This window comes from Microchirus variegatus (genome assembly GCF_963457635.1).
Source record: "Microchirus variegatus genome assembly, chromosome: 8".
NCBI lineage: Eukaryota > Metazoa > Chordata > Actinopteri > Pleuronectiformes > Soleidae > Microchirus > Microchirus variegatus.
Window position 1 is genome coordinate 10868811 of NC_139809.1, and position 14848 is coordinate 10883658.

At 40.8% G+C, this 14848-nt stretch overlaps 1 protein-coding gene across 1 annotated transcript in view; it reads right to left on the reverse strand.

Annotated features, from left to right (window-relative positions):
• Window positions 1–14848, reverse strand: part of cadps2 (Ca++-dependent secretion activator 2) — a gene marked incomplete at its 3' end in the record, with an annotated part of 138305 nt that overhangs the window by 14509 nt on the left and 108948 nt on the right. The window contains exons 20-25 of the mRNA XM_083893187.1: window positions 10900–11055; window positions 10629–10776; window positions 4769–4783; window positions 3133–3207; window positions 2781–2864; window positions 2558–2590 (exon numbers count right to left, since the gene is read on the reverse strand). Of these exons, the coding sequence (XP_083749313.1) occupies window positions 2558–2590; window positions 2781–2864; window positions 3133–3207; window positions 4769–4783; window positions 10629–10776; window positions 10900–11055 (511 nt within the window). The remainder of the gene's footprint in view (window positions 1–2557; window positions 2591–2780; window positions 2865–3132; window positions 3208–4768; window positions 4784–10628; window positions 10777–10899; window positions 11056–14848) is intronic.

Sequence of the window (14848 nt, forward strand, 5' to 3'; positions counted from 1 at the left end):
ATGTAACGTGTAATGAACAAAACACTATAGAGCGCAGTCGTTGCTGGAGGACACATTTTTTTTTTTTGATTCACGGAACCACAACCCTGTGAACCTCTGCTAATAACTCAGTTCATACATAATGTTCACGTATGCTTGGAGCAACTCGCAAACCTGACTGGAAAATACAAATACAGAGGCTAAATTAAATATTCAGATCACGTTCCAAAGCTCATGGTACGACGTCATATCTGTTTATTTATTCTAAACCAAAGCTACTTTTGTTCGTTTGACAGTAGAACAGTGGATCAATGCATCAGGTGCACGGTTCAGATCCTGTTTTAGGTGTAATATGCAATCACAGCAACATCTGATATTCCCTTTAAAAGCTTGTAACCTGGCTGACATTGTCACACGATCAACTTCGCCTGCCAAAAGATAGTCATTCACCAACAATGCACCTGATCACACACCTCGTTTTAATCCCAGTACATTTGCTACTGAAACAATGTGGCTGGTGGACGATGACTAGACAAGAAAAATAAAACTCGAAAACTATAGCAAAGAGCCTTGTGCTGCACTTTGGGCCCAAATTGTCCAATGAAAACTAAAAATCATCATCATCATGTCATGTCCAAGCATTTTACTCTGTGGATCTTAATGCCCAGGAAACAGGTGACCGTAAGTCGTACAGGATACACAGTTCAAAAGAGTGTTGTTACACTTAACAATGATCTAACTGACCTATATTATAATAAACAAGTGTAACAATGTAAATAGGATTCTACAGCCAGATAGTGGTCAGACTAGTAGAGAATAAACAGTCGAAAGAATAGGAAACGATTAAAGTAGGGAAAGGAACAAAATACAAGCTTTAAGAGCCTCTAAAACTAAACTTTGAGCCCCCCACATAAGCAGTGTGACAATTTTTTCCTTGACAAACCCGATGTATAATATTATGGGAAACCCCACAGAGATGCAAGCACTGCGTAGGCCACTTTGCCCACGTGTACTGTGAGAAATGCAGAGCGCATCTTTGTCTGAACAAGTGTTTTCAAGCCTACCATCACTCAAAATAAAAAGGTTGTGAACCGCAAAATGAGTAAAAGAGGTCTTCCAGACCTCCACCCTGCCAGTTCCATTGCTGCATTGTTTTTGTTTGATTAGTTGGATTTGTTTGTGTATTTTTTGTTCAAGAAAAAAAAAGAATCTCTGAGCATTGTGACCCACTGTATCAAATATGATACAAATTAAAAAAAAAAAAAAAAGCTTGCTTGTTTAGAAGGACCAATAAAGGCTCCAGTTTCAAAGAATTTGAATTTTCTGTCAATTATTTAATGGTTTGGGCTTTACAGGGTTAATTCAAGTATCTGTGAAAAAGTGGATCTCAACTATTCATTTTTTTTTTTTTTACCAAACTTATCCAAGTCTCGCGACGAAATTCAATAACTTACTTTTATTTTGAAATATTTTTTGTGATGCAAAGAGAATGAAATGTTCAATTACAGCTCTGTGATACAGAGCTAAATATGGCTGCCTGCATCAAAGTCCGCCCATTGTAGGACTGCTCATGATACTGGCGGATGCATGTCTGTGTTTGGTGAACGAGGGTTTGATAGTGTTGAGCAGTAAAAACAATTAAGCAAACACAAGCCTAAATAAAAAAAGGATATTAAAAACCTAATCGTCAGTGTCAGCTTGTTTGGTCACATTCAGCAGGAACTTTGTCTTTTAAATGCAGCATTAAAGAAGAAATTAATTACAGCCTCACTACTCTGAGTAAGAAAGGGAAAGTAATTCACTTCCTATTATATTTTTTTTTAAATATTCATTTTCATTTCCAAAGTGTTTGGATTAAATCCTGGGAGATTTGGAGCAAGTGATTTTAAAATAATTCGTAATCCCAGTGGAAGCTTTTACAAACTGCCAGAATTTGTATTAAAGAAAAACAAATCACAGAGGATTTGTTCTTAGTTCATTTTTAGTTGTTAATCACTTTAGCAAATGAGGGGTCACCGCATCTCAGAGAGATCTAATTCTGGAGTCTAAATCTCGCTCTCCTTCACACTTTTCAGCATCACATAACAGCGTTAACGCCTCATCGCCTTGACACGCCAACTCCTGCTTCGCGCGCGCCGCCGGCTCCTCCACCCGCGTGACCCCGCCGCGGCCCCCGGCCTTTGCCACGCCGCCGCCGTTCATTAACCGCGCGGCACCTGAACGTCGCCGCCCACAAACCAACACTTCGGGCGAAACACATCTCCGAGGAAGAGCGCAATTAATTATGCTTGTTGTGCGATCTTTGGCTCTGGAGCTGCAGATGGAATAAAAAACCCTCTTTATTTTTCACACATGTTTAACACAGTGTAATAACAAACTTATAATAAGGGGAAAAAAAACAAAAGAAAACAACACACAAACACATGAGAGAAACTGCAACGAGAGTTAGCGGTTGTTTGATTCTACAACTGATGTTTCCTCTGAATGAATGTGGATGGAAACACAAATATGAAGGACCCGACAGTTGACCGACAGCGTGGATAATAGTCAAAGGGCAGGCAGAGATCAACAGACTCACAGGGACTTCCACATATTTGGCAGCAGCTTTCACCTTTCGGGAGAGGTGGGCAGGAGATGCAGCAGGAGGAGGAGGAGGAGTAGAAGAAGAATAAGAATGACACTGAAGATCTAGTTTCCAGCAAAATAACAGGTTGCCTCTGTGAGCTGTGAAAGAGACAGCGAGCCACTCTCTGTTTCCCAGACGAGAAAGAACAAAAAACAACAAAAACATGGCTACTCACTGTGAAAGAGAGGATTGAAGAGAAGAACGTTCCTTCATCGTATCTCGAGAGCTTGGAAAGGACACCGTCTAAAACACCGGCAAACTGCAGACAGAGGAGGGAAGTGCAATAACAACTTAGCGCTCAGTATACTTATTATAAACACATTCATAAGAACACTTTTCCTTTGTGTATGAAACGAAAGAGCATCATGTGTTCCTTATTTGGGGAATTAAAGTGATTATTTTCATTGCTGTAAGTTTAGCCAAAATTAAAATATGACGGTAATAAAATAAATACATCAAAAACATGATGAAATATGAAGAAAAACAAGGAGGATTTCATTGGAGGACGGAAAAATATTTTTTTTTACCTTTGAGATGAGGGAGGAGATCATTTCTTTGAACGCCTCATCGATAAGGACATCGATTTTGGAGTGGTACTGTTGCTGAGGGAGGGGAAATAGGGGGTGAGGGGGGTGGGCAAGATGCAATATATCATTATTTTACACAAAACCCTTGGAACACACTAAGAAAATGACTCCTCGCCTCCCCAAATGCAGAAAAACAAAATTGTCTGTGCGGTAAAAACACATAAAGAAAAATGCACGCGCACACACACACACACACATCCCACCCAGCACAGCGAGGTGTGAAAACCTTCCCATCCGTGTAACGCCGCTGAGTTAAGCAGCTAATAGGACCATTATGCAGCTGAATGACATTCCCGTCTGTGCTGAAAAAGCAAAGGAATCTGAAGGATACTTTTTGTGCATCTACCTACAATTAGAGCAGCCTTGTATTTCTCTAAAGCACCGGTCCAGCTGCGAGGACCAAAGGCTCACACAAGATTCAATTAATCCGCCATTTCATGTCTCGTTGCCCCCCCCCCTCCTCCTCCTACCTACACACACACACACACACACACACAAACCTCTACTACCCCCCACCCCATGAAGAAGAAAAAAAAAAAACATATTCATGGCACCTTTTCCCTTGAAGGAAGGGGAAGCAAAAAAGGCTGGGGCTGAGCGCTGAAAAGCAGCAGCAGCAGGGGAGTTCATCTCTTGGCGACAATGCCCTTTCACTGGCCGTCTAAAGAACACCCAAATTAAAAATTTCAATCAACAAAGCACACAGATCGCTGACAAACTGCAGGTCCTGGGAGGTCACCGCCGCCCGCCCCTCGTTTTTTTTTTTCCTTCTCTCGACAAGTCTGCAAAATGGCAGCTCTCTTTCAGCGCGGCACATCTTCCTGGCAAATCTTGAGAGGTTTTCTTTTATGCCTCTTCTTACCTCAATTAACACCGCTGCTTTCGGCTTCTTTCTTTTTTTATCCACAGAGAGAGAAAAAAAAAGCAGAGAGGAGGAGAGGAAATTGTGCAAACTGCTAAACCTAAAAAGAACAATTATTGCTTTTAAAAACATTTATCTGTTCATTGAGCTGTGGCTGCTACTTCAGCTTGGTAAAAATGTTGGGAGATTCTTCAGCGTGACCCCACCTCCCTCACCCCATTTAAATGACCTCTGAAACAAAAAGACTGCAGATAAATTTGAGGTTTCATTGATTCAGTAAATAACCACAGTTTAACCATGGCCTCTAAAAGCAGAATCTGTGAATCCAGAGGAGTTTTTTTCCTCGACTGTATTAAGTGCAGACTATTTTGCAGGTGATGCACGGCACAAATCAGGAAGTGGACATCAGACGTGGTCAAGTTCTCCACTGTGGACCGAACAGACCTCACCAAACTTCTGGATCACATTCGCATTGACACGATGTCACAACCCTTCAGACTGCTATACTCAGAGAGTCAGAGGTCAATTGGCAACTGAGCACAGACGTCTATCTACCAGGCAGCGAGCGAGGTGTAAAACCTTTTCAAGGACCTTAAACACAAGACGCGGTACATGATGTGAGCCGGGGTGTTTGATGGAGCTCATGTGGAAAAGTGTGAAAGGACAGAAAAAAAAAAAAAAGAGTGGAGGATGGAGAAAATGGAGGAGACTTACCCATTGTTTGTCAATCTGGAATTCAAACAATGATGGACATGAGGGAGTGGGGGGTGGACGACATGAGACAAAGAAAAGAAAGCAAACAGTCAGCCAGGCAACCTAAAAATGTCAGGAACATTAAAACATTAAAATAAAATACTTCAGAAAAATGTCTGAAGTTTGTCTTTTGTTGTTGTTGTTTTTTCTCCATCATCGTTTTGACCTTGAATCAAATTTTTCACCCAAAAATCACGTTTGCCGCACACCAGACTTACATTTTGCCGTGACAACAACAAAAGTGAGCAATTGTAAGAATTGTCTCCACTTTCTTTTTTTTTTTTTTAGTTAGCAAGGTCCTCAATATTTTACAGTCATTGTGGGTCCTGATGTGTCTTTCACAGACATTTTGGAACCAGCAGTAAACACGGTAAACATAGACGGTAAACAGTTTATCTATGTCTTTTCTGCCCTTCTGTTGACACACATATGCCACACAAGCCATTGGGTGCATGTGACTATGGGCCTGTGTGTGTGTGTGTGTGTGTGTGTGTGTGTGTGTGTGTGTGTGTGTGTGTGTGTGTGTGTGTGTGTGTGTGTGTGTGTGTGTGTGTGTGTGTGTGTGTGTGTGTGTGTGAATTAAAAGCAGAGAAAATCAGTTAAGATAGAAGTATTGCTAAATTTCAGTGGAAAAATCATTCGTAAAGCTGAGGCTATTCCATGGGTAAATCATTCAAACTTATTTCATGGGGGAAAAAAGGCATCAATTGCAATCACTTGTGGATTGTAACATGCTAATTTCAAATGTAATTGTTTCTTTATTTGATCTTTATAGTTTGTTCCCGAATTTTATATCATATGACCTCATTTGGCCCTGGAATTGGGACAGTTTTTAATTTTGGCCCCCTCTGTAATTGAGTTTGACTGTTTATGATTATGCTCCTGAAAGTGGGAGAAAAGAAACAAGTGATTTTCCCTCAAGTGTAAAAATGAATGAAAGGTAAACTTTTAACACCTTTCAAACTAAAGCTCCCGACAGATGTCTCATGTTCTGAAGACTCGTTTGTTTACAGTCAGTGACATTTGTCAGGTCGGATAAACATCTGTCTGTCATTGTTTCAGGATACTGTAACCTTTGACCCCCCCTGACTCTGTTCGCCCATGTCAGAGCAGCTGTGATAGTCTTAAATTAACAAGTGTGAAAAGTGTGAATGTAGTAGTGAGCTTTGATTTGTGAGCTTTGAACTAAAGAGCAACAACAACTAAAACGTGTGTTTTTCCTCCGAGAACAAGATCTTCAGATGACGTTTAAAGCTCTGTTCACAAATCACTCATTTATGTTTGTATGAGAGATGATCCTGAAGTGTCAGTGGTTCAATCCTGCTCTTTAAAAACCAAAGGACAGTTTATACAGGTACAGCAGCAGCAAGTGAGGGCGGGGATCAGAGTCATTAGATCCTTTTTCCTGAGGCTTTCTCTTAAATTCTCATTATAATCACATTAGTGGAAGACAGGAATGAATTAGTAACTGATATTGGAATACACACTTTTATTTCTTATCATTTTAATGTCTTTTTTAACGTTTCAGTGCCTTTGTGAAGCACTTTGTTACCCTGTGTATGAACAGTGCCATACAAATAAACAATTATTTGTTTATTTGTATGGCTTATAATAAAAATAAGCCTATAGAATAAGGAGGAGTATCTTTTGTTGTAACTTGTCTCTGAGAATACAGGTGCTGAGAAAGAAGGGAAAACCAGTCTCACCTTCATCATTTCAGCACTGAACGAGCTTTTACCCTGAGCTCCAGATAATTAAAGACATGTAAGCACTAACACTACACACTAAGACAAACATGATAATGCCTGTTACTGTATATAAACTCACCATATTTGCCCTGCTGTCAGACTTAATGAAATTCATTAGTAAGTCTGTGTTTTATTATTATTACCTATTTGTGTGATTATAACCCTTTTTCTTCATTTCTCTAATTATCTGTGGTTATGTAGCAGCGTGTGCCATAAATTAAAGGTTAGTAAGATTTAGTCCACTTGTCCACTTTCTGTAGAAACATGGTGGTCGATTTTAAATTTTTCAGGTGATTTGAGGTGAGGTCAAAATCTTTTACACTGAACCTTTAAGGGTCAGTGTTCCACATTTGACTCCAGTACATGGGATAATTTCAGCATTCAAGCCCAACATAATATATAATCTTATCTTTAAAAAATATTTAACAAATAAGTTAAAATGAGGTCCACCTTTCACAAAACACATCAAATGCCGCTGTTACTTTAATCTTGAAAGTAATGATTTAACTATGTCAGTACTATAATTATAAATGTGGATGAATGAATTATATTTTTTTAATTCCACTTTGAGTTATCGAGTATTATATTATACAAGATAATGATAACATTAACAAGTATTATATTACATAAGTACTGTTATTAATGATTATGAGTTTTGTGAACAAGGTGAAATTGATCATTATTTATAAATAATGAGAATGATAGCCATATAAATTATTATTAATCAAATCTCTTTTGTCATTTTTATTTTGTGTTCATCATCAGAGTTTGGTGCACGGCAACATGTGACCTCCTTCATTTGATGTTTTTGTCTCGCTTTTCATTCTTGCCTGTTTGCCTCACATAATATCAAAAAAAAAAAAAAAAAAAAAACATGAAATAAAAAAGTGTAAAATGTCTGCATGCAGATGCTGTTTATGTGCATACACATATTATATGTGTATAATAGCGTGGGTCTCTCTGCAGGCACATATTCGATGTGTGTCGGGAAAAGGAATAAACGGACAGATGGTGCATTGGAGCGCCGGTGGCAGCAGCTTGTGGAAACTGGAGAGGAGAGGAAGCTGAAGGTTAAGAGAACAGCGAGCTTAACTCTCTGTCAAGACTGCTGGCGGCCAAGGGTTTTGCTCTCAGCGAAGCCAAGGCTGCTGCCTCGCTCGGGCGTCATGGTCATACATTTAACAGCTCGAGTTGAGCGTCTGGCTGTTTCAAGTGAACACAAATCCACCTGAACTCCCTGTCTGCTGGCTGTTCGGAGGGAAGCCGGCACGTTTTTAGCGGCTGATCTGAGAGTCTGACTCGACCCGCTCAGCGCGAAGCCTGGAAATAAACGACTGCAGACGTTCACCCAGGAAGGAACACGTCTGCTGAGATATGAACTGAAAACATACATCAATCGTAAGTGAGCGAGTTCTGGTCTTCAGGATGAAGAGATCAGGGCCTGGTCACACTAGCATTTAAAGAAAAATGTAACAATAATAGCTTATAGGTTTTCCCTATTGGGTCACTGGCTTGTCCCACCCTTACAGCTGTTGCCTAGCAACAGAGCTTCAGCTGGAAACAGTACAGGTCACTAAAAGTGTGTAACATAACACTTAGCAAAAAATCAAGTTTTAAGGTTCCTTTAATCTATGAATATAAAAGGATGCTCTCCAGGATGTAATTTAAAATGATTAAAGCTTCCATAGAGTGGTCCTATCGCACATGTGCGAGTTATGGAGGTCTACTTACATACATTAACTTGTTTTTATGGTCAAAAACCTCCTAGTTGCTGTAAATGAGCCGATAGAAATCTCTCCTCACTGAAGCTCTTGTCAGTCGCGCCGTTTCAGACTGAAATCTCACACCCAGAAGACAGAACTGTGTTGTGAGTCATGCCACTTCGACATGAACTGAACTGAGACACAGCTAATTATTTGTCAGCTTATTGTCTAGTCGGTTAAACCAGTTTGCTAACTTGCGAAATTTGCAAACTAGCAAGCAGTTAAGTATCAAAATAGTGTCTATTTTGGTCTCACATCACAGAATACTGTGGAGGGCTAACTCTGGCAGGCAGCATTCCCAGCTAATGAGCATGTTTCAAGTGAGCATGCCAGTGCCACCCACAGTTGCTGGCCAACCGGGCCCATGAGTAGACACTCTGACTCTGAGCTGTTTTGTGAGGACATGTAAATGCTGTACCAGCTTCTTGTTTGACCAGACAGTCAGACGACATAAGCCTGACAAGCTGGTGTTTCTAATAAGAGAATCCGTTGTCTTCCACACACCACATGGGACGAAACAACAAGACTGTCATGTTTGACGCTCATTTCTGTTCCGTCTGTGGAGTCTGACCATGGAGAGTCTGACCACGGCACGTTTAAACTGTACCTTGCAAGTCTGCTATTGCATGAATAAGAGAGAAAGTGTTAAGTGTTTATCATTACAGTGGTAGTTTAGCACTGGGAAACAGTCTTTTCCATTCCTGGAGAGAAATTCAGCATTTTTAGTTTGCGGGGACACGGAGGCTGCTGCCTATTTTAGTAAGATTGCTTCGCGTAGGATAATCCAAACAAAGGATTTCAAACACAAAGACACAATTATAACACATTTGAACTCATTAGCGGAGGCAGCAGTGGATCCACAAATCCTGTGGGCTGTGATGTAAAATAGCTGATTTTCTCTATGAACATCCGTGCGGGGTGTGAGCATTCTACAAAGAGACACAAACTTAGGTTCCCAGTGAGAAAAGGCTGTCTAACAGTGAGCCAACGCATCGGAAGTCATTCTTAAGATATCAGAGACTTGGGTTAGAGCGGGTGTAGATTTTATAAGATGGGCCTTTCTAATTCAACCAAACTTGAAATTTACTGTCGTCATAAACAAGACAATGAAACATTTGATTGTAATTGTGCCGAAATCAAGAAGTAGGTTTGCTAACAGTTGGCATGGATCGTCTTTTGCAATTACATACTGTTTTGGTTTCATTGTTGTCTACACTCTTAGAAATAAAAGTGCTAAAGGCCACATTATACTTCTCCGACTGCGTAATGCGTTATCCGACTGCGTCACCACGGAGACCCCTCGAGCCTTCATACTTCTGCGTCGTGGACGGATACGCGCTGCAATTTCCCGCCCGATCAGTAGGGGTCGCTGCGCGAGGTTGTTGTGCTTCTGGCTACAGTGAGCAATGGCGTCCGAGAGAGAAAGACTGTTGTTGTTGAAACAGTGACCGTTTCTCACTTTTCTGTGTCACAGAACGCAGTTTAAGATAATTTGAGGCGAGAAATTGGACATTTAGAGTCTAAACATGTGCTGTGTGTGTTAAGATATGACGTATTTATAGTTTGGCAACGGCGTTATCCGTGGGGATCAGCCCTGCGTCTGTGGACGCTCGGTGCTCACTGTGAGCCGGCACAGAGTAGCTTCGCTCGGCCTGTCCTGAGGACCAATCGCAGCTCTTGCCGTCTCCGTTGTCCATTGACGGAGTGACAGACACTTAAAAAATATTTTGTGCAGTCGGAGACGACGCAGAGGCTCTTGGACAGGCTCTGGGTCGACGCAGAGGACTCTGCGTAACCTACGCAGAGCACTTTACGCAGGAGTATAAATTGGGCTTAAGTAGAACCATATAAGGTTCTTCGGCTTGTCCTCATAGGAGAACCCTTTTTGGCTCCAGGTGGAACCTGATTCCTTTTGGAGAGTTCCACCAAGAACCCTTTTAAAGCCCTTTATACAGGAAAGGGGTTTTAAAGGGTTCTCTGGATCAAAATGGAAATGGTTCCAGGTAGAACCTCAGCCCTTGTAGAAGGACTATTTAGGAACCCTTATTTCTGTGAGTGTACATCTGGTTATTTTCCTCTGTTGGACTTTCAAGTGCAAGCCAAGGTGAATGGTAGTGGGATAAAACCCAACAAGTGAACCCATGTGATATGCAGTCATGTATAGAGCTGAAACAATTAATCGTCCACTATCTTGATAATCGATTTGAAGCTTTTTTTCATGATTAAAACAAGATTTCTGATTGAGAAAATAATCAACAGATTAATCGATTAGTCGTTAGTTGCACCTCTAGTCATGTAACGTGAGCTCACCTCCTGACCCGTATCCAGCACGCAGAGTTTGGAGCACTGCTTCTTGGCGTCCATCAGAACGTTGAACATGGTGCAGACTGAAAGTGGCACCCGGAAGTCTGTCGATTTATTTGCCTTCTGCATTTTGGCATCAAACGCAGATTTTGTTCTTGAGGGATAAAAACACACAAAAGATCTGATGAATGATGTTATGATGCTATTTTGTCAATGGCCTACTAGTTTCACAAAGTGAGATATCTTTGCTGCTGTTAGGATTAGAAGGAATACAGACCTCTTGACACAGGCCTCCATCATGTCACTGGCCATCAGTTTTAGCCTCTGCTCCAGATGTTTGGCAAACTCGGGCTCCGGCCAGTGGAGGTCAAGCACGAACATCTGCAGAGCGTCCAGCTTCCAGAACAGATCTTCTGACGTAGCTGAGCCGTTACTGAAGAGAAAACGGTGAGAATTATCCAGTGAAAATAAGAAACTCAACATTAACACACACACACACACACACACACACGTTCCACAAAACTCTTGTATTGAGTGTGAAGGAAGTGTAAAAGGATGTCAACTTCTCAAGGTTTTTGTGACCACATTAATAATTTTAAGCGTTTTAGTGTAAAACTAATATTTTTAGGTCCAACACTGTTGCACATGTTTTTAACCAACTGAATTAAGTGTTGCTAATTTGATGGCATTAGAAATAAGTAAACTGGTCAACTTGTGATTTAACTTAACTGCCTGAAAGGACGTTAGCGAGTCTTCATTTTTGGCAGTTTCACAAACTCTGGGTATTCCTGAATTAGAGACCCATGTCACTGACCAAACACTCCGGATCTTTAATAGCTGGCAGAATACGGTTATTTCAAGTGTTTTACTGACAGCAGCTTTGGATCCAAGTCATATTTCTTGTATTTGCAGCAAACTGAAAGGATGTAAATGTGAAAAGTGATGGGTTGTAACATTCACAAACATGCACATTCCCTCGTATCATCGCCGTTCTGAGCAAACACTGTTGAGGGAAAAACATCAGTCTTTTGTCCCGACTGTAAAAGTCCAGCGTGTTCAGGTTCCCGTGTGGTTCTTCAACAGGTTTTTTTTTTCGACCACAGTTGAGCTGAGGTGTTTCAGTGAGTGAACGCAGCTCAAAGCTGAAACAGAGACAGATGGACGTGTCCCCGCCTTCTCCCCCTGCGCACAGGTTACACAGCAACACATGGTAACGCTTTCGCCACCGACATCCAAGTGTACAGCGCCCGGCTAGAATGACAGCCATGGGAGGTTGTTGGAGGAGGCGGGGGGAAGGGGGGGGGGGGTTTAAAACAAGCACCACTCACTTTTCTCACTTCGCCTTTAAAAGACTGTTACCTTAACAAGTGGCGCTCAGGAATAAATGCTTTGGGCTGAGTCCACAGTGCAATTAAACGCTCTGTGGCAATCCCCCTCATGTCTAATTAGTGGTGCTCTTCTCTGAGCGCGCTCCGCCCTGCTCCCCGGGGGAATGGGACGATCCCACTCGCCCGTCTGTGCTTGCTAATGAAGTGCCAGCTTTTTTTCTATCTCCCTCTTTTTTTTTTTCTTGGATTGAGGAGGGCCAAGTGAAGTGAGGCAGAGGAACAGTGTGGTTTGTGTTGTGGGAAAGGATGGGGGAGTCAGAATGAGGAGCCTTTTTAAGAAACACACCCTCAGCCTCGTGAGACCCCCCCAAACTCCCCCAAACCTGGCCACAAACACTGACAGTTCTGCGGCACAGTCACTCACTCACTCAACAATGAAAGTTTATTAAAAATCAAACCTTTGACGTGGCTGATTTTCATTGAGAAACACTTAAGACTTAATATAATTAGTCACAGCTCAGTGTGTCTAAAAAAAATGTCTTATTTTGTTTGACAAAGCTTCCATTCAGTTTTCTATCACAGTAAATAATTGATCATGGAGGAAGCATTATTTGGAATTGTTGCCATAAATCATGCTAAAATCTCACAGAATAATTTGTTTACTAGATTATTAGTGGCACATATTACTAGAGATTTACCAGATTTATTTACATATTTTACATTTTCATAATTATTTACATTTATTGATCTTCAGAAAGTCATATGAAATTAGTTATTTTTGCACCCATACTAATTAGTAATATTGAATTTGTCTCGAGCTGAAACAATTAATCGATTAATAAATTAATCGTCAAACATTCTGATAATCGGTTAATCCATTTGAAGCTTTTTTTGTGATTAAACAAGATTTCTGATTGTTTTACTTTCTTAAATGTGAATATTTCCTTTGTTTCTTTGCTCCACATAACAAAGAAATCATTCAAACTGAATCATTTTGGTTTGTGGACAAAATAAAGACATTTGAGAATTTCCAGGTTTTTTTTACATTTTCTGACATTTTCTGGACCAAACGATTAATGGAGAAAATAATCAGCTCTACCTCTATCCCATCCTTTTAACACAACAGTAGTGAACACACACACAAGCCGGAGAAGTAGGCAGCACTTATCTGCACCCAGGGAGCAATAGGGAAGTGGGTGCCTTGCTCATGGGCACCCCAGCACATTGATCTGCCCTTCCATTTGAACCAGCGATCCTCCTTTTACAAGCCCAATCCCTTTGCCTGTTGGCCAAAGGCTGCTCAATACTGAGTAAATTCAAAACGCCTCTAAACATAATTATGTAGAATCCTGTGATGGTCTATTTAAACATCTTGACAATGTGGTAAAGTGAAACACGATAAAGTGGGTGGCGAGTCGCTCCTCGTGTTTTCTACGTGCAAGAACATTTTCAAGACAGTGAAAAAGCTCCATAAGAGTACTTGTTATTTAACTTCTTCTGCACCATGGAGGTGTTGCATACACCGACACAAAGGCTGCTGTGAAGATTAATCCTTTTGATTTGATTGAGGAAAGAAAAAAACAAAAAAAAAAACACTTTGATTAGTTCTTTAAGAGCTCAAGTGTACATTCAAATGTTGTTATTATCAACCACAATGCACTCTAACTTTAAGTAACCTTTACAAGAGCCACTCCAGGTGAACATTTTCTTGCTTTTGTTCATGGCAAGCAAATACAACCTTGATGTTCTTTAGTTTAGCATTTTGTCACGTTTGATAATGGAACATTGTGGAGGTGAGGAGGAGGAGGAGGGGTTAATTTGATAAAGCCTTCTCATGTGAAAACACAAAACATCGCTCAACTTACAAGATGTTGGGCAGATTAATTCCTTGCAAGCTGTAACACAAAGTTGGGGTAATTAATTATTATTACGCTGACACCGTGACATACACACCGCACAACACAAAAGGCATCGCAGAATCTTGACCAACAAGCTTCTGCAGCGTGATCACGTACATGCGGCACCACACCGACCACACAGATCAGAGTAAATCACAATTTGCAACCACAAAACTTCTTGAGATGGTGAACGTGGCTCACTCAAACAAGATGAATGCATGCTTTTGATTTTTAAGAGAGAGAGATACTGGAAACAAACGGCACAACAATGCTCCTCATGATCTTCAAAAGCTGAGTGGGACTTCATGCGAGAGACTAAAAAGGTGACATTTCTTGATTCAATTCCTTAAAATCTAACAAATACACATCTGTTTCAAGAGACAGGTGCATGAACAGCAGCAACAGGACTCAAAACAGAAAACAGAAGATGCACACTTTTATTTTATTGCAGATTATAATACATGTAGATAGTGTGCTGGATCTTCTTAATGCTGTTTTAATTCCTTCAAATGATGCTAGCTCCAACAAACATGCCTCTACATGGACAAGAACAGCTGTAACGACACCGACGAGGACATACAGAGAACATTTGCAGGATAGAGGTCTTTATTCATAATATGCACTCTTAGAAATAAGGGTTCCAAAAGAGTCCTTCTACAAGGGCTGAGGTTCTACCTGGAACCATTTACTTCTGAAAAACCCTCTCCCCAGGAAAGTATTCTTGGTCACACTAATGGTTGCAGTAAGAACCATTTTGATCCAGAGAACCCTTTAAAACACCTTTGCTGAATAAAGGGTCTTAAAAGGGTTTCAGGTGGAACCTTTATAAAAAGGTTCTAACCTGGAGCCAAAAAAAGGGTTCTCCTATGAGGGCAAGCCAAAGAACCTTATATGGTTCTACTTAGCACTTTTATTTCTAAGAATGTATAAATGGATCCCCCAAAATACAAAAGACCAGACCTGAACTGACCCAGATTTTCTGGTGAAAGAAGACCTGGGA